The sequence below is a fragment of the Acanthopagrus latus genome, chromosome 2, assembly GCF_904848185.1.
Source record: "Acanthopagrus latus isolate v.2019 chromosome 2, fAcaLat1.1, whole genome shotgun sequence".
In the NCBI taxonomy this organism is placed as follows: domain Eukaryota; kingdom Metazoa; phylum Chordata; class Actinopteri; order Spariformes; family Sparidae; genus Acanthopagrus; species Acanthopagrus latus.
In genome coordinates, this window is record NC_051040.1 from 207006 (window position 1) to 230199 (window position 23194).

General features: G+C 44.9%; 2 protein-coding genes across 7 annotated transcripts in view; one reads left to right on the forward strand and one right to left on the reverse strand.

The window, feature by feature from the left end:
- Positions 1-21024, reverse strand: part of nyap2a (neuronal tyrosine-phosphorylated phosphoinositide-3-kinase adaptor 2a) — a 39086-nt gene extending 18062 nt beyond the window's left edge. The window contains exons 1-5 of one of the 6 annotated variants that reach the window (XM_037079398.1): positions 20603-21019; positions 16259-16602; positions 5320-5714; positions 2969-4780; positions 2186-2853 (exon numbers count right to left, since the gene is read on the reverse strand). The gene's annotated coding sequence lies outside the window, so the exon portion shown is untranslated. Of the gene's footprint in view, positions 1-2185; positions 4781-5319; positions 5715-16258; positions 16606-20602 lie in introns of all 6 variants that reach the window. The other 5 variants (XM_037079380.1, XM_037079387.1, XM_037079420.1 and 2 more) reach the window with 5 other exon arrangements.
- atp1b3b (ATPase Na+/K+ transporting subunit beta 3b) lies at positions 822-22691 on the forward strand. Its single transcript, XM_037079430.1, has 7 exons — positions 822-1328; positions 6327-6455; positions 8123-8221; positions 10509-10696; positions 10983-11033; positions 11312-11398; positions 21120-22691. The coding sequence occupies exons 1-7, from the start codon at positions 983-985 to the stop codon at positions 21285-21287; spliced, it is 1068 nt and encodes a 355-aa protein (XP_036935325.1). The 5' UTR covers positions 822-982; the 3' UTR covers positions 21288-22691.
- Positions 22692-23194: the final 503 nt, after the last annotated feature.

The following is a 23194-nucleotide window of genomic DNA, read 5'->3' on the forward strand; positions in this document are numbered from 1 at the left end:
ACATTATAATTGCGTTGCTTCCTGTGTTTCCTGGTTTGTGTTTTCAGTTTTGCTTTTTGTTGCTGGTTATCTGGTCACAGCTTGAGCTCATCAGAGCGCCCTGGCTGTGAGGCTCAAACGTTACAACTGGATCCTTTGATGAAACACTCCTCATGTCCTCTCCAACTCTCCTTCACTCCTCTCCTTGTGTCCTTTCCTCCTCCTCACGTGCCTTCCTTCCTCTGCGTGTGTGTGTGTGTGTGTGTGTGGTTGTGTGACATCAGCACTACATCGTTGTGCTTTTATCCAATGAGGTGTCATCACTGTGGTCACGTGACGTGCTGTCAGCTCTGGTGTGATTACATAATTTCAGTTTGATATGAAATTATTTCAGTGCAGTTGTTCCTTTATGAAATCAAGCTCATGTAACTAAATGCAGCACTTTATTTTTGAGATTAGAAGTAAAACATTTTAGACCTTCAGCAACATGCACATAATCTTATTCTGTTCTGTTCCACCAGATGATGTTTGGATCCTGTAGCTCACGTGTGATCAGGTGTAGTTATTGATGATGTGAGAATGGTGTCATGTAATAAACACATTAAATGTAGTCATGTTATGTTGTTATGATGTTGTGTTTGTGACACAAACTGTCAGTGGATCATTTGATATTTTAATGTTATAACAATATCATAATATGATAAATAATATAATTCTGACATTTTCGGAGGTTTGTTGTGGCTTCATCTGAGATTTATGGTACAACAGAGTGCAGCTCACCAGCATCAAGGAAGACCCCCAACCCCTCACCCCAGGGCTCTGTACTGCGCATGCGCCTCGTTCTGCAGCAGTGAGTGCGCGCGTGCGCGCGCGCGTGTATGTTTGAGCAGCCACCGAACGAGCTCCGCTCTCTAATCTGACGGTTCGGTTTAAGCCGCCTATTAGCCCGCTCAGTGTTGATTAGCCCGGCTCTGTTTAGTCCGGCACGACCCACTACGCCAGCATGTCGTCTAGCCCGCAGGACCAGAACCAGGAGCCGAACCAGGATCCGAAAGAGGAGATGAAGGAGCAGAAAGAGGAGGTGAAGGAGGAGGTGAAAGAGGAAAAACAGGAGGAGACGAGAGAGGAGAAAAAGGAGGAGAAGGAAGAGAAAAAGGAGGAGAAGGAGGAGGAGAAGAAGGAGAAGAAGGAGGAGAAGGAGGAGGAGAAGAAGGAGGACAAGGAGGAGGAGAAGAAGGGGGAGACCAAGGAGGAGAAGGAGGAGAAGAGGGAGGAGAAGGGGTCCTGGAAGGATTCTTTCTACAACCCGAGGACCGGAGAGCTCCTGGGCCGGACCGCCAGCAGCTGGGGTAAGCTGCACTTAGAACCGGTTCTGGTTCTGGAGCGCAGAGATCCGCGTGTCAGTCTGACTGTCTCACTCTCCATCTGTCTGTTTGTCTGAATGAATGAATGAATGTCAGTCTGTCTGTCCGTATGAATACAGGAGCATAAACAGACCCGCTCACGGCCGGTCCGTCTGACCGGGTCCAGTTCCGAGCTTCAAGACGCCTGCTGGGCTGAATCGAGTTGAGCCGCGCCGAGCCCAGCCGTGCACGGACATCAGAGGATCAGTCCCGTGTGTGTGTGTGTGTGTGTGTGCGTGTGTGTGTGTGTGCGTGTGTGTGTTACTGATTTTCGATGGCATTATGGACGCACTGATACTTTATAATACTGCAGTATATCAGAGTACACTGCAGTATGTTAATGCATATTACTGCACATTACAATGTACTAAAAATGACTGTGTATTACAGCACATTTCTGTTTGCAGAGTATATTTTTATTCAAGTCATTACTGGAAACATTGAAACATGATCATGTTAATAAATTAATATGGTATTGATTAATAATCAGATTTTGTGTGGCTAGTTTGGTCACTTCTGAAATGAGCAGTTTGTGTAGAAGAAGAATCATTACCTCATCGACCACTACAATGTTAATATCACAGTATAACAGAATACAGTATATTATATCACAGTACCATGCAGTGTATTATAGTGTACCTCAGTATGTTACAATATATTATAGTGTACCACAGTTCAGCTAGTAAACCTAATGCTTTGCCTTCTGCCTCTTGATATTTGATGGCCAATCCATGACCAGCACCAAAGTCCCCCCAAAAAATACAGCTCGGGATAAGATAAGGCAAGCTATTCCTTCCACTCACCCTCCTCTAGGTGTCTCCATCACTGGCCACATGAGCGTTAAAGTCCCCCAGTGTCCCCAGATGGGATGGCACCCCCTCCAGGACACCATCCAAGAAAGTTGGGTATTCTGAGCTGCCGTTTGCCAAGTATCCTCACCCTTGGCAACTTCAGAAAAGGAGAGCGATCAGTGGCTTGACCAGGGAAACATTGAATTGAGATGTCTGCCAGACACTGAGTGTAGAGAGATGAGTGAATGAGAGCAGCACAAGTGGTCCTCCAAATATCCAGACAGCAGCAGAGATGGACCTGAATGGACAGGACTGCCACATCCATTTCCTGAGCTGCAAGGGGCCAAAAGCCATCGGCAGGCATGAATGGGAACATACCTGTGGCTGAACTAGTGAGGGAACTACAGATGTATTCGATCCAGGGGAGGTGGATCCTCCAGCAGGAGGGATGTTGGGACGTGATACATGGGAGGTCCATTCTCCAGGTTCTGGTTGACCATTGGAGGGAGGCAGGCCAGTGACGTAGTCCACGGTGATGTGTGACAGGGGCCACTAGGGATAAGAAGAGGGTGCAGCAGTCCAACCTGCGAGTGATGAGAAGCTTTACCTTGGGCACAGACAGAGCAGGCAGCCACACATTCCTGGGTGTCTTTGAAGATGCTCTGCCACCAGAAAAGCTGCTGGAGAAACCAAAGGGACTGATAGAAACCAGGCTGACAAATGATCTTGGAGCGGCCCTACTGGAAGACTTGGGATCTGAGTCAAGAACAAACATGTGATTAGCAGGGTCAGTACCTGGATCTGAAGCAGTGTCAGGGGAGTAAATGTGGGAGCGGAAGTTCAGGTTGACATTTCAGGATCCTTGTTGGTAGGAAAGGTTGAAGTTGAAATGGCTGAAGAACAGGGGCCAGTTGGCTTGCCACAAGTTCAGGCATTTAGCACAGGGATGAAGTTTCTGGGAATCTTGATTGCGCTGGGAGAGGCTAGCTCCCACTCTGCAGTCAGAGGTATCTACCTCCACCGAACTGACGAGAGGGATAAAGGTTCATGAGCACAGGAAAACTGGTGAATAAATCTTTTAACCTGTCAAATGCTGAGTTGGCTTCGGGGGTCTAAGCAAAAAAAAGGAGGTGAGGCGAGTCAGGGGGGCTGTAAGTCTGCTGTAAGAGTGGATGAACCGTCTGTAAAAATTGGTGACACCCATAAGGTGTTGTAGCTGTTTAGAGAGTAGGTGCTGGCCACTCAACCACTGCTTCTATCTTAGAGGAGTCTGGTTGGAGTTGTCTCTGCATGATCACGTATCCCAGGAAACTGACAACGGTGCATCAAACTCACACTCTTCTGGTTTGACAGTAGACTCTGGAGCACAAGACACGTATTTTGTGTGTTCTCAGTTGTGTGTGAGAAAATCAAAGTGTCATCTAGGCAGACAAATAGAAAATCATTGAAAATGTCATGCAGGGTGCTATTGATGAGGACTTGGTAAACAGGAGGGGTGTTAGTGAGTCCGAATGGCATAACCAGATATTCAAAGTGTCCGAGTGGGGTGTTAAAAGCAGCTTTCCATTCATTCCCCTCCTGGATGCAGGCAAGATGATAGAAGGTCCAATTTTGTGAAGATCTGTGCATGACAAAGAGGCTCAAAGGAAGGGTCGATCAGAGGGAGAGAAAACTTGTTCTTGATGGTTTTGTCGTTGAGTCAAGTGGTAGTCGATACTTGGGCGTAGCGTCTTGTCCTTTTTATCCACAAAGAAGAACCCGGCACCAACAGGGGGATGAGGAAGGTCAGATTAAGTGCAAGTGGATCTCCATTATACTTCTCCATGGCTTCTCTCTTGGGGTGGGACAGATTATGGAGTTTACTAGTAGGAAATGGGGCTCCGAGGAGGAGGTCTATGTCGCAGTCATAGGGCCTGTGAGGAGGTAGGGATAGGGCCAACTTCTTCTTGAAAACCTTAGGCAGGTCATGGTAGCCTGGCGGCACCAGGGACAGATCGAGTGGTATGGAAGGGGTTGTTGCAGATGTCTTGTAGGCAGGGCTGGCTGAGTGCAGGCAATGGGAATTGCAAAAAAAAACACTCCAGCTGGAGATGGTGAAAGTGTTTCACGTGGGAGAGGGAGTTCCAAAAAGCTTGACCCACTCACAGTGGTTGCCAGAAATAATCAAGTTCAAAGGCTGAGTATGGTGAGTGACGGTAGCTAAAAGTTGTCTTGTCTCGGGGGATCAAGGGTCTCCAAATGGATCTGCACGTCTTCCACCAATTCTGAATCCACAAAATTGTCATCTGCACTGGAGTCCACCAGGACATTCACAGGAGGGGTATCCTGTGACCATTGTAAAGAGGCAAGGAAATGAATGTGTTGGAGAGAGCTGGAAAGGGAAGTGGTTTGGCTCATCAGGGTGCTCTAGTAAAGTAAAGATACTGGTGAGCCTTGTCTTTTGGGTGTTGAGGGGCAGGATACAATGCAATGTCAGGGTTGACCGAAGTAGATGCAGAGCTTGAGCTTAAGCTGTCTTTGGCATTCCACAGGAGACAGGCAAGTGTGTTCTAGCTGCATGGGCTCCTCCACAGCAGCAAGGGGAGCTGCAATGCTCATGGAAGGTTTCTGCAGAGAATTAGGTCAGGGAGGAGAGTGAGACCATTGGAAGGGGAAGGGTTGAGCTAAACTTCTGGCCCTGCTAGACTTCTGCCTTTGTCTCTCTCAGTCAACCTGTCATTCACTCAGATGGCTAAGACTATCATCCCCTCAGGGGAACCTGGTATGAAACGAACAGCGAGCTTATCCTTCAAATGCTCATACACTCCTCGAATAAACACGTTACTATGTTACTCATTAATGCAGTGAGCACTCACTCATACCACCCACTCTCAGAAAAGGGTTAGGCTAAAATGCTAAAATTTGGAAGCTTCCTGGCCCTGTACTAGGTGATAAAAGACTTTTACGCAACTCAGAAATTAAAGAAACATAAGAATCCAGGAGCACTGACTTACTCTCCCATAGCGTTGTAGCCCACTGTCCTGCTCTTCCCTTCAACAAATTCCTTATATAAGCTATTCGAGCCACATCAGTGGGGTAACTGGAGGGCTGCCGCTAAAACACTAAACAACACTGTAGAATGAAGCGACCACAGGTGTCCAGATTACCTGAGTAGTGGGTGCTGAGAAGGGAGACATTTGTGCTGAGTCCATACAGGGAATCCATAACTTTGTGGAGCATTTGATCATGTCTCCCCACAAGTTCTCCTTGAGCGTTGATCGCTTGCTGAAAGGCATATTGCTCTGCTGGGTCCATGTTGGCCAGATTCTTGTTTTATAGTTGGGTTGTAGCAGAACCCAATAGTGGACACCAAGACTGGGAGTAGGTGAAATAAAATGAATTTATTAAAGGCTTGAATAAGCTGAGATGGTGGGATGGGTGTAGATAGGCTCAGGCTCAGCATAAAGGCTGACAGTGCAGGAAAACTGAGACTCAGGCAAAGGCTCTGGTCAGTGTGAAGCGTGGGTCCAGAGTGATGAGGAGCAGCAGAGTGGCTGTGGCCCTGGAACAATGAGGAGATTCAAAGGTTAGACAAGATGGCAGCTGCCTGGCAAACAAATCCAAAAAAAAAACACTATAAAACAGATTGAGAGGTTTAGCCAACGATAACACATAGCAATGAGGAAACAGTCTGGTAGCATTTGTAAAGACAGCCAGAGAATTTAAGCTGGCGGTTGATCATTAGATGGGCTGCAGATGAGTTCCATCTGACCTCAGAAACCACAGCCAGCTAATGCAAAAAAGCCTCAGCGCACCCAGAACGACCAACACAAAGTCCACAATCTCAACAGTATATTGCATTATATTATACTATAATATGTTATAGTGTATCAAAGTATATTATAGTGTACTATAGTGTATCACAGTATATTAGCAAAAAGTGATGTGTGGAACCAGCCAACTGACTAGACATTGCAATCATAAAAACAAACACATAGTTATGTTCATTGTTCAACGTTTGTTTCTTCTGTTGTATATTGTATCTGTTGTCTATTATTATTATTATCATTATTATTATTATTATTATTATTATTATTATTATTATTATTATTATTATTATTATTATTATTATTATTATTAGTTATGTATTAATTTATTTATTTGTCTCCCTCAGGTCTCATCCTCCTCTTCTACCTCGTCTTCTATGGGTTTCTGGCGGGAATGTTCACGCTCACCATGTGGGTGATGTTACAGACTCTGGACGACAACGTCCCCCGCTATCAGGACCGAGTGGCCAATCCAGGTGAGTTGATGATGGCAGGTTCTCAAGTTTAACCTTCCAGTTGAATTAAGACTCAACACGATCATTTAACCAGATCTGTTTAAATACCACGCAGATCTCTCAGCATCAGCAGAGACTGCTATTGCTGGCTGCCTTTTTATGTTGCTGTTCTTCTTCTGCTGTTGCTCTCCTTCATCTTCTTCTTCTTCTCCTGACTCGTATTCTTCTTCTTCTACAATCTTTGAACTAATGACTGCATGAGCCCATCACCACATGTTTGATAAAAACTGTTATACTTGTACTCTTTCATGATAACGTGGTGAGGACTAATCATTATCCATCCTGAGTCTATTTGTCATTTCAGTTACCAGTGTTAATGTAACTGTCTACAGGTGAATGTTAGTGAGACATTTCCATTGGATGACAGCAAAGCAGGTTGATGCTTCACAGCCCTCAGAATTAAACTGGACAACAAACTCAGCTTTGACTCACACTTCACTGCTCCATCTTCTGTTACTGCTTGACCTAAGCATAGTTCAATCCATGAGACTCTCATTGCGTTTACATGCACATCTTAGTCAGATTACAGCCATAGTTCGACTATGCTGCTCAGTCAGACAACTGCAGTTGTCCGAGTACACATGCCGGTGAGAAAATTGAATTACTGGCCGGAGCATCTCATACCCCGGTATGCTAGGTGGCGCTGTGCCCATTTCAGCTAGTGGTAACAGAAACACCTTCGGCTGACCTCTTTAGATCACCAGCTGCCTCGGCAGTCGAAAAAGATGGTGTATGAAGAGCGAGACGAAGCTACATCTTTGTACACTTCGTATATGGTGTACATGATAATTACACAAATTAGATGCACAATGGTGCTCTTTCTTGCAGTGATTTCGGAGGAAAGACGCCGCCACCATCCTTCTACTTCCGGCTCATGGCCCCGGGGAAAAATCTCGCGCCTGCACAGAACACAAAATCTGATCCGACCTAACGGAGCGTATACATGCAGTGTATATTTACTTACATGGAGTAATGCGACTATCAATTAAATAATCTGGATGTGTTAATCCAACTATGACAAATCCGAACCGGTCTGATTTTAGTCAGACTAAGGTGTATACATGCAGCTTAAAGATCCAATCATAGTCGGACTAACCCTTTAATTCAGTTTTCTTGAGTGTCATGTAAATGCACTGACTGCTGCTGGCCCACCATGCTGTCCGTCCCCAACAGCAAAGAGCTGTCACATATGACACACATTCTCCCTAAATCATTGACCTCCACCTTCAATCTCTCAGAGCTCAATAACAGACATCATTTGCACTCACATGACCTTAGAAACACTTTTTTTCATGTTTCACTTTACTCCCATCTGACTGAATACACCTATTAGCTGAAGCGTATCCTCTTCTACCAGATCACTTCTTCATCCCACAGCTCATTAATCACAAAACACAAGTACTCAGTAATGTTTTCATGCTCTTTGTACTGAATAATGTATTTATGTTCTGTGTGGTGTGTGAATGTTTATGTTCTGCAGACAGACATAATGCACATTTATGCTCTAGGAGCAGTACAATCTGAATGACAGTCTTCCAGACTGTTTTTATATGAACACATCTCAGCTGTTATAGTCAGTAGGTTTTCAGTGTTTTATTATTGATGACAGATATCTTTTGTCAAATCAGGTTTGGTGATTCGTCCTCATGCAGCGGAAATCTCCTTTAACCGCAGTGACCCAGCAAACTACAACCAGTACACCCAACAACTGCACGACCTCCTGCAGAGTGAGTAGAAGCAGAGTGCAGAGAAGCAAGATGTATTCAGACTACCAACGTGAAGCTGGTGCAGCTTGTCGATTTGATAACAAAGGCAGGAAGGGCAAAATCAGAAAAGATAGTTGCAACAGGAATCAGTGAGGAACAGGCAAAAATCATATTCTAGTTACAGTACAGGTCCAAAAACACCAAAACCAACACTGATCACAATAGGTCCAAAGAACAACTGACCAAATGATAAGGAACACAAAGACTAAACACACCAATCAGGTGATCACAAAGGCAGAAACAAAGACAGGAAGTATCACAACATGACACATGAGAGTAAAACCTTCAAAATAAAGCAGGAAACAACTAAACTGAATCCTAGGGCACAGACAGAAGACAGGGTCATAGGTCAAACTGTAATGCTATGATGATATAATGAACACAGCGGTGTGGACAGGTGAGAGCAGCGGTGTGTGGACAGGTGAGAGCAGCGGTGTGGACAGGCAAGGGCAGCGGTATGGACAGGTGAGGTGGACAGGTGAGGGCAGCTGTGTGGACAGGTGAGGTGGACAGGTGAGGGCAGCTGTGTGGACAGGTGAGAGCAGCGGTGTGGACAGATGAGAGCAGCGGTGTGGATAGGTGAGGGCAGCGGTGTGGACAGGTGAGGGCAGCGGTGTGGACAGGTGAGGTGGACAGGTGAGGGCAGCTGTGTGGACAGGTGAGAGCAGCAGTGTGGATAGGTGAGGGCAGCGGTGTGGACAGGTGAGGTGGACAGGTGAGGGCAGCTGTGGTGACAGGTGAGAGCAGCGGTGTGGACAGGTGAGAGCAGCGGTGTGGACAGGTGAGGGCAGCGGTGTGGACAGGTGAGGTGGACAGGTGAGAGCAGCAGTGTGGACAGGAGAGAGCAGCAGTGTGGACAGGTGAGGTGGACAGGTGAGAGCAGCAGTGTGGACAGGAGAGAGCAGCGGTGTTGACAGAAGAGAGCAGCGGTGTGGACAGGTGAGGTGGACAGGTGAGGGCAGCTGTGTGGACAGGTGAGAGCAGCGGTGTGGACAGGAGAGGGCAGTGGTGTGGACAGGTGAGAGCAGCAGTGTGGACAGGTGAGAGCAGCGGTGTGGACAGGTGAGAGCAGCAGTGTGGACAGGAGAGAGCAGCAGTGTTGACAGAAGAGAGCAGCGGTGTGGACAGGTGAGGTGGACAGGTGAGAGCAGCGGTGTGGACAGGTGAGGTGGACAGGTGAGAGCAGCGGTGTGGACAGGTGAAGTGGACAGGTGAGGGCAGCTGTGTGGACAGGTGAGAGCAGCGGTGTGGACAGGTGAGGTGGACAGGTGAGGGCAGCTGTGTGGACAGGTGAGAGCAGCGGTGTGGACAGGAGAGAGCAGCGGTGTGGACAGGAGAGAGCAGCGGTGTGGACAGGTGAGGTGGACAGGTGAGGGCAGCTGTGTGGACAGGTGAGAGCAGCGGTGTGGACAGATGAGAGCAGCGGTGTGGACAGGAGAGAGCAGCGGTGTGGACAGGTGAGGTGGACAGGTGAGGGCAGCTGTGTGGACAGGTGAGAGCAGCGGTGTGGACAGATGAGAGCAGCGGTGTGGACAGGTGAGGTGGACAGGTGAGGACAGCTGTGTGGACAGGTGAGAGCAGTGGTGTGGACAGGTGAGGGCAGCGGTGTGGACAGGTGAGGTGGACAGGTGAGGACAGCTGTGTGGACAGGTGAGAGCAGCGGTGTGGACAGGTGAGAGCAGCGGTGTGGACAGGTGAGGTGGACAGGTGAGAGCAGCGGTGTGGACAGGAGAGAGCAGCGGTGTTGACAGAAGAGAGCAGCAGTGTGGACAGGTGAGGTGGACAGGTGAGAGCAGCGGTGTGGACAGGTGAGGTGGACAGGTGAGAGCAGCAGTGTGGACAGGTGAGAGCAGCGGTGTGGATAGGTGAGGTGGACAGGTGAGAGCAGCGGTGTGGACAGGTGAGAGCAGCGGTGTGGATAGGTGAGGTGGACAGGTGAGAGCAGCAGTGTGGACAGGTGAGAGCAGCGGTGTGGACAGGTGAGAGCAGCGGTGTGGACAGCAGTGTGGATAGGTGAGGTGGACAGGTGAGAGCAGCAGTGTGGACAGGTGAGAGCAGCGGTGTGGACAGCAGTGTGGACAGGTGAGGTGGACAGGTGAGGGCAGCAGTGTGGACAGGTGAGAGCAGCGGTGTGGACAGGTGAGGTGGACAGGTGAGAGCAGCGGTGTGGACAGGTGAGAGCAGCACAAAGCACAAACCATAAAAAGAAAAAGTCTGAGATTTGTTTAATTGTTCTTTTCCTCTGCAGATTATAACGACAGTCGTCAGGAGGGGAACGACTTGTGTCTGGTGGGTGAATACACTGAACAGGACGACGAGCCAATAAAGAGAGTCTGTCAGTTTAAACGCAGCACGCTACGTCAGTGCTCCGGTCTGCCCGACACTGGCTTTGGATATGCTGAGGGGAAACCGTGCATCATCATCAAGATGAACCGGGTCAGTAGAACACTGCTCAGTCAGGTGGTGAGGCTCAAAAATTGTGACTCTGACTTCAGTTATGAACCTTCAGTGCTCATCTGCTGTTCTGTCTGAGCACAATTAGGTGACTGTCATGAAGATGGACAAGCTTTAACATTAATCTGTCACCTGCTGACTTCATACAGGTTCACAGACCTGAAGCACTCAATCCACACTGCATCCAAATATGTGTCAAATTTGATTGAATATAATGTACACTTTATATAAATATGAAAACAAACAACAACGGTCTGTCTGTCTGTAGGTTATTGGACTGAAACCACGAGGAGACCCCTACATCAACTGTACTGCCAAGGTAACCCCCCCGCCACACACACACACACACACACACACACTTCATACAGAAACTCACTTCACTCGCATCTATCCCATAATGCAGCTGTGACGCAGAATCACCAGCACATATATAGGGGAATACCTCCTGACATTGATCAGTGTCAGTATCTTGTTATCAGAGAATGCAATGCTGTTCGGGTAAATGTTCAAACATGCTGAAACACAAACTAACAGTTTTAAAAAAATACTTCTTTCTTAATTCTGTGAAGTTTAAAACGCTCTCTCTCTCTCTGGTAGAGAGACAGCCCGTTACAGATGCAGTATTTCCCGCCAGAAGGTCGTCTGGATAAAATGTTTTTCCCGTACTACGGCAAGAGAGCTCATGTGAGTAAATAATGTATGCTTCTTCTTCATTAGTATTATTAGTATTATTATTGTTATTATCAATCAGGATAAAAATAAGAAGAAGATCATGGATCTTCAACATCAGATTTCAACCCTATATTTAATCAAACTGAATAGAATATTCATTTGTTGTCACTTAACTTAGGTACAATTTGTCAGAGCCGGTGAGGCCAGAAAAGATTGTGGGCCCACAAGCGGACTCAGGAGCAGAGTGATGATTATGATATATGATAACAAATCAAATAACAAAAGCAGTTCAGGCCAGGTACAGGCCACAGAGGAAAAAGTCAAACAAGTAAGTCCAAAAAATCCTGGCAACAGTACAGGCAGGGTTAAGGCAAAAAATCCAGGGGGCAAAAAACAACCCTAACCCTAACCCACAAATACAATGACAGCTCAATGAGCATCTCTTGTGGACATGTACACAATCCATTTTTTCCAATAGTGCAAATATTTATCAGTCTGTAGATTTAACGAAAAAGTCATTCTTTCCATATTTTGAATATTGGTCACAATATTGATCCAGTCAGTCTCTGTCGGAGGCGCGGCCCACAGCCAACTTCAAGTTACAGTTTTCTTACTGGCTGCTAATAATATTTTTAAAAGATATTTGTCTGGCCCCAATATATGGGGTGCAATGTTACCTAGGTAGATTGTAGAAAAAGAGCTGTTAATTCCATCACCAAAAATGATTTGTATTACTTGTGTAATCTTTTGCCAGTATGGCTGAATAGATGGGCAGCCCCAAAATATATGAAAATGGTCTGCTAGCTGTTCACCACAGTTCCTCCAACACAGTCCCCCGGCCGTCTCCCCTGTTTGCACACATTTTAACTTAGGGGTTATGAAATATCTAACCAGATTCCGCCAGCAGAAATCTCTCCAGAGACCTGAACTAGTGGAAGTTGACTGTACAGAACAAATATTCAACCACTCTTCTTCTGTGATGACAGTTTGAGATTCTTTCTCCCATTTTAATCTAATCTTATCTGTTGAGTGTATCTTATTAGATTGAATACAGGAGTACAACTTTGAAACAAGTTTCCTATTATCCTTTTTTTTGTACATGTCAATAAATATGTCAATTAAGTTGGTCTCACTTTCCTCAAGTGGTTTTACCTGATCGTTATAATAAGACCTAGTTTGAAGATACCTAAAGAAGTCTATTTTTTCCAGCACGTATGTATCCGAAATTTTCTGAAAACTGTCAAATTCTCCCTTGGATGTAATTGAGCAGTAAGAGGTGATTCCTCTTCTATACCAATGTATAAACCTTCCGTCAATCCTTGCCGGCTTGAAGTCAGGGTCAAAGGCAACCCATCTCAGTGACTTAGATTGTCTTTGAAGTGATGGTGACCCACACTCCTTAAACCAAATGCGAAAACAAACCTTAGACCATTGGTTCAGGCCACCAGAATGCCGCTCATACAGTGTTTTACTGCCCAGTATAGATTGTAATGGTACGTCTAATTGTGAAATTTCCAAATCCTTCCATTTTGCTGTATAATTTGGGTTGCAGCAGCATGCTAGTGGTCTTAATTGCGCTGCCTTATAATAGTCTATCAGGCATGGGAGTGATCTGCCCCCTTTCTCTTTAGCCAATTGCAGTGTTTTGAATTGGATCCTTGGTCTTCTACCTGCCCATATGAATCTAGAGATCCACTTATCCCATTCGTTAAATTGCATTTGTGTAATCATTACTGGGAGGGATTGAAAGAGATATAGGAGTCGGGGAAGTAGGTTCATCTTTATCGTTTCTATCCTATTGTGCATGTCTAGGGGCAATTGAGACCATCTGTCGATATCTGACTTGATGTTTTTACTTACGGGACCAAAATTGCTTTCGTATATTTTGGATAAATCCTTAGGTATTCGGATCCCCAGATATTTAATCTCTTTTGAGTTCCATTTAAGATCAAATCTATCCAGTATGTCTTTTTGAGGAGAATAATTATATCTTAAAATTTGAGTTTTTTGCACATTTAACTTATATCCGGAATAAGACCCAAATTCTTTTAGTGTAGACATCAACCTAGGAATGCTAGTCTCTGGCTCTGTTATCAGCAACAAAACGTCATCTGCATATAGGCAAATCTTTTGCTCCATGCCTCCGACCACTATTCCTTTTATTACCGGGTCATCCCTGATTGACTGTGCTAAGGGTTTGATAAATAGGGCGAAAAGAGCTGGGCTGAGAGGGCAACCTTGACGGCAGCCTCGCTCCAGCTCAATAGGCTGTGAGTGATGTCCATTAATTTTTATCCTGGCATTTGGGGAGAAATACAGGGTTTTAAAACATCTAATACAGTCTTCTTTAAATCCGAATCTTCTCAGCGTCAAATATAAGTACTCCCAGCGGACCGAATCAAACGCCTTTTCGGCATCTAGACTGAGTACTACAGCTTGTTTTTTTCCTTTAGTCACGTGATCAAGTATATGTAGCACCCGTCTGATATTGTCTTGCGTCTGTCTCTCGCACACAAAGCCTGTTTGATCTGGATCCACTAGTTCTGGTATGATGTGTTCTAATCTTTTAGACAGTATTGACGCATACAACTTATAATCAATGTTCAATACAGAAATTGGCCTATAAGCACTACACTCTTTTTTATCCTTACTCTCCTTATGAATAACTGAAATGATTGCTTCACTCCATGTTCTTGGTGGTTCAGCTTCTTTAAGTGTATGGTTGAAGCAATCCAAGAGTATCGGTACTATTTGTTCTTTAAAGGTCTTGTACCATTCGGCTGGAAAGCCGTCTGTTCCCGGTGCTTTATTGGCCTTCAGCTTAGAAATTGCCTTTTCTATTTCTTCCTTTGTGATATCTGCCGTTAGTGCTTTGTTCTGTTCTTCACCTATGGAGGGTAAATCTAGTGATTCCAGAAATGTATTTATTTCCCGAGGGCTAGTTGTATTTGGTTCCCTGTATAGTTCTTTATAATAATTTTCAAAAATGTATTGTATTTCCTCTAATTTGTGGCATGTTTTTTTAGTTCTTGGGTCTCTAATTTCAAATAACTCTCTGCCTGTTGCTTCCTTAGCCTCCATGACAAGAATTTTAAGGCCCTAGGGCCGCTCTCATAATACCTCTGCTTAGCAAACTTTGCTTTTTTCTCTAAATCCTCTTCATAGAGTCCATTTAATTCCTTTTTGATAGTATTAATTTTATTTAGGGTGAGGGGGTCTTTCCCTTTTACATGCTCACTCTCCAACACTTTAAGCTTTTCTTGTAAATCAGACAGTTTTTTACTTCTTTCCTTTTTCTTATGAGATGTATAGGCAATAAGCTTCCCTCTGATCACTGATTTAGCTGCATCCCACAAAACACTTGGCGATACTTCCCCATTATTGTTGTTATCCATGTAGTCTTTAAATTCCTTCTGTACATAATTCTTGCACGTGATATCATTTAAGGTACTTGTATTAAGTCGCCACAATGTGTTTTTCTTTTTGTTGTCCAGGTGCAGGGTTAGGTAAACAGGCGAGTGGTCTGAGACATCCCGAACCCCAATACTACAATCCCTGATTCTATGCCTGTTCGAATTACTAGTGAAAAAAATAGTCAATTCTTGAGTGCACTCTGTGACTTGCTGAGTAAAATGTGTACTGTCTAGCTGATGGGTTAAGCTCCCTCCATACATCGAACATCCCAAGCTCTGACAACAAACTCTTTATTACTCTAGCATTGGGAGCAGGTCTCTTTAATGTGTTAGAGGAGTCTAGTTTACATTGTAGCTGGGTGTTCCAGTCCCCCCCACACAACAAAACTCCAGTGGTTTCAGTGGCAATCAAATTAAAAATTTCCCTAATACAGGAAATTTCCTGGCCAGGTGGTATGTATACATTCACTAGTGTAACTTCTTTCTGTTCAAGATACCCCTTAACAATCACATACCGACCCTCTTTATCACTAATTTCAGAAACCACTTGGAAGCTCACTCTATTAGGAATCAAGATTGCTACCCCTCGTTTTTTCCCGTTTTTATAGCTTGAGTAAAAAGTATTTTTAAAACCATGTTTTTTTAGCTTTTCATGTTCAGTCTGGTTGAGATGAGTCTCCTGCCAGAATATCACATGTAGTTTCTCCCTCTTCATCTTTGCAATAACCTTGCCCCTTTTTATCGGATTGTGTAGGCCATTTACATTAAGGGTAACTACCCTATATTCCTGACATTGCATTTAATCTCACAGTTAGCACAAGTAAGTGAATGACATGCTTTTGGTGACCAGACTTAAACTGTTTTTGAACTGTAGAACAAACTTGAAACATTGAATAAAAAAAAAACTCAAGTGAACCTCCATTTTGAAGTAATACAGATACTTCTTAAGGTGGGGGGAGTAGTCTAGTGGTCCACCAGAGCCCCCTCTTCAGTGCAACTTGCAAAGCCCCTGTTCAAGGATGTAGGCTATATGTGCACAAAGTTCTTCAAAACACCAATCTCTTTCCCGTGTATGTCGGTCAATCATAATGATTCTATGGGTTAAAGACAATCTCACACAGCTATGCATCAAAACTGAAATTAAGAGCTGGCAGCTGTGTATTAATAAATGATAATAAACAGAGACAGGTGAGGTTCAGTCTTAATAGGGCGGAAGGAGAGTCAATTACAAAACAATAGCTGATATGTAGTTTCTGCTCCCATCAGCAGTAACATTATTCCTCCGTTCCGCGGCCCCATGTCATTATCTTTTTTTTTTTTCCTTTTTTTTTCTTTCCCTTTTCCCTTCTCCTTTCTTCCCCCTTCCTCTTCTTTTCTTTTTTTTCTTTCCTTTTTCTTCTAAACCCTCTTTTTAAAGGCTCTCAAACAAGACTCTGCCTTATGTTAAACAGTCTGTTACCTCCCTTTTCCGTTATCGCCGGGTCTATCACGGCCGTTGAAAGTTTCGCAGCCTTTCCTTGATCCTCTCTTGGTGAGACTGAGTGCTGGCCATGGTGCTGGCTGTCTTCGCTACGCGCTGCCAGGTGTTTTTCCGTGTCTTCTCCGTGAGCCCGGATGCAGCCGTGCTCTCACGCTCAAGCGAGAAGCCTCTCTTCTTCAAATCCTCCGCCGCCGACGCACTCTCGTATGTTATTGGTCCGCTGTCGAAGAAGACTCGTAGCTCCCCTGACATGCTTGATGTCTAGGTTAAATACTTGCAGGAACAAGCTCCATCACATCAAGCGTTGGTTGGAGTTTCTCATCCTGCTGAGGAAAACAAGCAGGTTATGGTCTGTGTAGACCAGGACCCGACTGGAAGAGACATAAACATTAAAATGGTTGAGGGCAGAAATAAGGGTCAAGGCCTCTTTCTCAATGGTTGAATAATGTCTCTGATGTGTGTCAGACTTCTTGGAAAAACAGCAAACAGGGTGCTCGACCCCTGAAGAGTCATCTTGAAGAAGGGCAGCCCCAACCCCAGCATCACTTGCATCGACAGCCAGTTTAAATGGCCTGTTAAAGTCAAGGGCAGCAGGGACTGGAGCACTAGCCAGCAGTGCCTTTAGATTCTCAAATGCCCTCTGGCACATCTCTGTTCAGACAAAATTGACCTTCAGGTTAAGCAGGCTAGTCAAAGGAGCAGCAGCAGTAGCAAAGTTTTTGCAAAAACTCCTATAATAACCTTCCATGCCAAGAAAAAGTTTTAGCTCATGACGAGAAGTAGGAATGCCAAAACTCTGAATGGCCTCTATTTTAGCGCCAACAGGACAGAATTCTCCCCAACCAACAACCTTACCCAGGTATGTCACAGTGGCCTGTCCAAATTCACACTTGGCAAGGTTCAAAGTCAAATTTGCAGCAGCAAGCCCACCAAATGCTTCCTCCACCTGAGCTTTGTGCCAAGACCAGGTGGAGCAACTTCTTTCAATACCAGGTTAACAAGACGCTGGAATGTTGCAGGTGCATTTCGCTATCCAAAAGCCATAATGGTGTACTGACAGAAGTCATCAGGAGTCACAAAGGCAGAGATTTCATGAGAGGGACCTGCCAGTAGCCCTTAAGGAGGTCTAACTTTGTGACGAAAACTGCAGACCCTACTCTGTCGACACAATCATCTAACCGGGGAAGGGAATAGCAATCTGGTTTTGTGACCGAATTAACCTTGCGCGGATCAGTACAATACCAAGTGTTTGATCTGAGTTATCAACGAGCAAACACAGGGAGCTCCATAGGCTAGCACTAGGTTCTGCAATGCCGTGCTGCAACATGTAATCCACTTCTTTACTCATCAGTCGACGTTTTTCAGGATTTGCTCTGTAAGGGTGCTGCCCAATAGGCGCAGCATCACCTACATCAATATCATGTTGGAGAACGTTGGTACATGTCGGCACATCAGAGAATAGTTTAGGATGTTTACCAATCACCTCAATAAAGTCAGACCGATTTGATGGCTCTAAATAAGACAGATGGACATCTAAAAGGAAGGAGAGACTTTGTCAGACATGTAAACACACCCGAAATTTGTTCTCTGCATTTAACCCATCACTAGCTGCACATTCAAAGTATACACATACACACACAAGCTAGGAGCAGTGGGCTGCTATGTCAGCTCCCGGGGAGCACACATGGGAGGTTTGGTGCCTTGCTCAAGGGCACCTCGGCAGTAACCTAGGAAGTGGACTGGCACATCTTCAGCTACCAGTCCACTTCCATATTGTGGTCTGTAGCTGGACTTGAACTGGCCACCCTCCAGTTCCCAAGCCAAGTTTCTACTGACTGAGCTACTGCCACCCAAGTTGGCTGTGATCTCTGAATTCAGAAGCCTACCATGAGACACTCCATGATCAACAACACCATCAGTGTCCTTCTCACCCACAAGGATTGGAGAGCTCTTATGCCCTCTTATTGCACCGCCCCTTCATCCTTCCCTGGGCTTCCCCCAATTTCTGCCTCGCCAGCTCACATGCTGGCCTGAGTTTGGATCTGAAATGAAACAAAATCTAGCAGATTTGTGGCTGGAAACTGGTTTGCCAGCCATCTCTCTTTTAATAGTTTCAAAGTGCCCTGCACATTATGACTAAACACTAGTTCAGCTGGACTAAAGTCAAGGGACTCTTGAGTGTCTTCTCTAGCTGCAAAGAGGAGCAAAGGGCTTCCATCATCCCCATCTTTCTCAGACTCTTTACAGTAGGCTCGCAACATGGATTTAAGGGTCTGATGAAACTGTTTTAGGGCTCCCTGAGACTCTGGGTGGTAAGCAGATGAAGTGCAGTGCTCAGTGGACAACTGCTAGAGCACCTGGGAACAACATCAGAGTTTACACCAGGCCAAAAGAAATGTCTTAACACTCTGTCTAAAGTTTTCTTAGTTCCCATATGACCAGCAAGACAATGATCATGTGCCAACTGCAAGACACCATAACGATAGACACTTGGAACCACAAATTGGAACACACTACTTCAATCATCAAGACAGGACAGTTCTTCATTAACACGCCATTGTTCAGAAAATAGCCACGGGACACAGCAGTCACCTCATCCTCAAAAGAGGAGACAAGGGTTGCATCTTTACCCTGCTCACACTTGAGCTCATCACAAGAGAGGAACACTTTACCAAATCCCAGCATGAGATGAGTGTCTCTGGGCATTGCTTCTCAAGTTTCAAGAGCCAGGCTTACAAGACTCTTGTTTCTTACTCAAGACAGGACAATCAGCAATAAAGTGACCACTGTTCTTGCAATGGAAAAAAGCCCTTTCTAAGGGAGTACTCGCAGTAGCTGACCTTCTAGTAAAAGCTCTAGAGACAGTGGGAAGTTAAAACCGATTACACATAGCCCTTCCTTTTTGCTCACCTTGGTCACTATCAAAATTTACCTTGTGTGTCAATACAAAGTTGAATGCTAAAACAGTGGTTTTATCAAGAGTAGTCACTTTTTGCTCATTGAGATATCTATCTGTCTGTCTGTCTGTCTGTCTGTCTGTTGAGAGAGGGAGAGCCACTCATTCAAAATGAGGGAAATACTTCAACATTGTTCTCAGTGAATTGAGGTACTAATCTAATGTTTCTCACTACATCAAACTGAGACAACACAGCACTAGATGAGCTCAGAGTGGCATGTTTAAGTTCAAGTACTTTAAGGAAACGCTCATGTTCTGAATGCATTTGCTTTTCTTTTAGGAGATGTTCTTTTTGGTCATCTTGTAGTTGCAATTCTTTAAAAAACAATTCTTTTAACCTCAACCTCTTTTAAACTCAATTTCAGCCTCTGATATTTGAGGAGGTACAAGTTGTTGATATGCTGGTGAAGACGATGGCTTAAGGACTTTTTTCTGTTAGAATAGTCTTAAGTGCTTTAGTAAGCTGGCAAAGCAACTCCTCTGATGGTACACTAAAAAAAGTCATTGAGTGCCACCATACTAGATAACTTTCCTAAATCAAAAAGTGAGAGAAAAAAACAAACAAACAAAACAATCAAAACCTGTAGACCAATTTTCTGTAGACAAGGTTTCACATTAACCAGTATGCACAGTGCACCAGACACAAAGTATCCAATGCCACAAGCAGCTAGTCACAAATATCATGTCATTGTCTGTAACCGCTTATCCCTTTCCATGGGGTCACGGGGTGTTGCTGCTGGAGCCAATCCCAGCCTTGTCTCAGGGCGAGGGCAGGGTACTCCCTGGACAAGTCGCCAGCTCATCGCAGGGCCCTCACTGATGATCAATGAGGGGTTCAGTGTCTCGCTCAAGGACACTTCGACATGAACTAGCTAGAACTAGACTAGAACTAGCCTATAAAGTCAAGTTACACACCACCTTTCGACAAATCGAAAAGCTGCAACAAAACACAGAGTTAGGATCCTAGACACTTTTGTCTACCATAAAGCAATAACTACCTCACCTAACTTTACAAATCAATCACTAGTGAGCACAGTGAGCAAACCTCCAAGTGCAAATCATCCAAGCAAGCCCCCTGGTACCTGCCTAACAGAAATAACCTAACTTCCTTCTGAGACGTGCTGGGCTCGAGGCTTCTTTAAAGCAAAACCTCAGTAAACCTCAGCCATATGACCAAGGCCCTGAAATGTTCATCCCCACCAGAAAAACATGTCAGGATTGCCTCAAAAATAAGAGAGGCAAAATAACAAATAGTGCACCAATGGAAGGAAAGATTGCTCTGCCCAGCTGGCATACTCCCTAACCAACCAGGGATCACTCACAACCTGAAATCAGAAACACTCAGATGCTATAGTCACCATACTCACCAGGAGAAGACCACAGCTGCTCACAGCCACACTGCCAAACACCACCAAAACTACAGGATTACACAGTCTAGTGGGGGAGAGGGAATAACATTTTTTTTTTATCCCGGACAAGCGCCCAATATGTTACGACCCCGGCTCGAGGGAAGCAATATGTATTACTCAAACAAAAGTTAGATGGCAGAAAACTAAGTTTATTGTGACCAAAAGTAACAAAGAGAAAACAAAATGGTGTCTGGAGACAATGCTGCTGGTCCTGGCTGCAGGGAGAGACTGTGGGTGGAGCCACACAGTCCAGCAGCAGGTGCCAGGTAATGAGAAAAGGAGGAGGAGAGGAGAAACTCCAGGTACACTGTGAAAAACGGCACAACAGGTCTTGGACATAACAAGGTGTAAAGTTTCACTGCTTGATGGGTGAACAGGTGTGCAGGTGTACATGTGTGGAGGTGAACGGGTCTGAAGGTGTTTAACCCTACCTGTCTCTCTCTCTTTAACCCACCTGTCTCTCTCTGATTGGCAGGCGGGGTACGTGCAGCCGGTGGTTGCTGTGCAGCTCTTGTTGACAAAAGAAGATTATAATGTGGAGCAGACGATCGAGTGTAAAGTCGAAGGCTCAGACCTGCGCAATGACGACGACCGGGACAAGTTCATGGGTCGTGTCACTTTCCGGGTCAAAGTGTCAGAATAACCGGATTCCCTGTCAGTCGCCATGGAAACCACAAACTGGGTTCAAACTGGAAACTGGGTCTCCAGTTCTGGACACTTTGTAATCCAGACCTGATCTGATCTGAATGTCTGAATTTGGTTTTCCCTGTTAGCACTGTTGTGAGAAAAACCAGATCTGGACCACTGAGAGATAATATGAACAACCCTTTAGACCTGACCCTGATCCTGTCTTGATATGGTCCAGACCTGGACCTAGATTTGTCTTCATCTGGTCCAACCCTTATCATAGTTCTGTCCTGATCTGGCTCAAACATGTTTATAGTTCTTTCCTGTTCTGGTTTCAGACCAGCTTAACCCCGATCCTTGTGCATATGTTTGACTTGGTGGTCTAGACTTGCCCCTCCAACAGAAAGTAGAGTGACTCTGGTGGACCCTATTCAGACAGCTGGAGCAGATCAGGCCTGACTGAAGCATGTGAGCCAGCTGCACACTGATGTGTTGTTTTAACTGTCTGTATAATAGTGATGTAATGAACCGATGATCCCAGCAGAGTGACGTCATGATGACCACTGTAAAACTTTGCTGTCCTCCACCCGACTCCACCCGACTCCTCACTGCCACAGCAGCTGATGCTACCAATTTATAAAGTTTTTTAATGTCAGTTTGATCATTTTCTGCTTCAGGGACGGAGACAAAACAGAATTAGTCAAACTTCCATCCAGTAGTGTCAGCTGCAGCAGCAGGGTGGTGTGACAGTAATCCATTACTTTTTACTGATTACAATTTATACAACAACTGCCAAAATAAAATGTGTTGTGTAAGCACGAAATTTTCATAGATAATATTTGAATTTTAGTTGAAGAATCCTTGTTTAAAGGTGTGTCATGTGGAGCAGTTGTTATGAGTCATGACGGTGATCGCGCCCTCCACAAGATTTAATCACACCTTGAAGCACAATTCTGTATCGGTGCTCCACCTGCTGGGACCCTCATCCACCATCAGCCCCATCTGTCTGTCTGTATGTCAGAAGTCAGAGAAGAAGAAAGTCAAGTTCAGGTTCCCATTCACCTTCTGATGTCACTTCCTGTTGTATTCTCAACATTTTAAATATATTTTATGACTTTGCTTCCAGTCTGTTATCCTAACTGTACGAACTGCTGAACAGTGTTTGCACGTGTGACTTTGAGTGATTCCAATGACTATTGTTGTTTGTTATTATTCAGAAGATGACATCATCAGCAGAGAACCAATCAGATTCCTCATCATGTCTCAGTGAAGTGTTTCTATCCTGAATGACAGAGACTGATTGTGGTTTTATTATTTAGCACTGTCAGGAAACCAGAGGACGTATCAACACTGCTGCAGACAAACAAACCATCCAGCAATGTCATTATTTAATAAAGAATATCTGTTTTCATCACTTTGATCATATTTTGTCTTTATCTTATTTTCATTTAAACAGTGAAGTACAGCAGCCTGACATACAGGTGATGCAGATTAGGCCTTGTTTTATGTTCCGTACTGACGCATCACATGGTGCTTAGAACTCAACCAAACTGAACAAAGTGCTGGTTCAAAGTTAGTTCAAGTTGTGAGCCTTTTAAGAACCGGCTAACTTTTCCACAGGCATGAGAAGGCACCAGAGTCACATGATTCAGTTATTTCGCATTGTTGTTAGGAACAAATATGATAGACTACATCGACTCTTCACGAGTGTTGCTCCTGGCTTTACATGCCTACCTCCAAATGAGACTCGTCCTCAGACCATTGTTGCTTCAATTAGTAAAAATAGTGAAAATCTTTTGTTTATTAGCTTGTGGATCCGTCAGAACACGCTACACCAGCTCTGGTTTTTAACAAGGGCGGTCATAAGTGGTTCTAGTTGGTCATGGTCATGATAACTTGGCTTCCAGCCCCGGCCCATAAGCC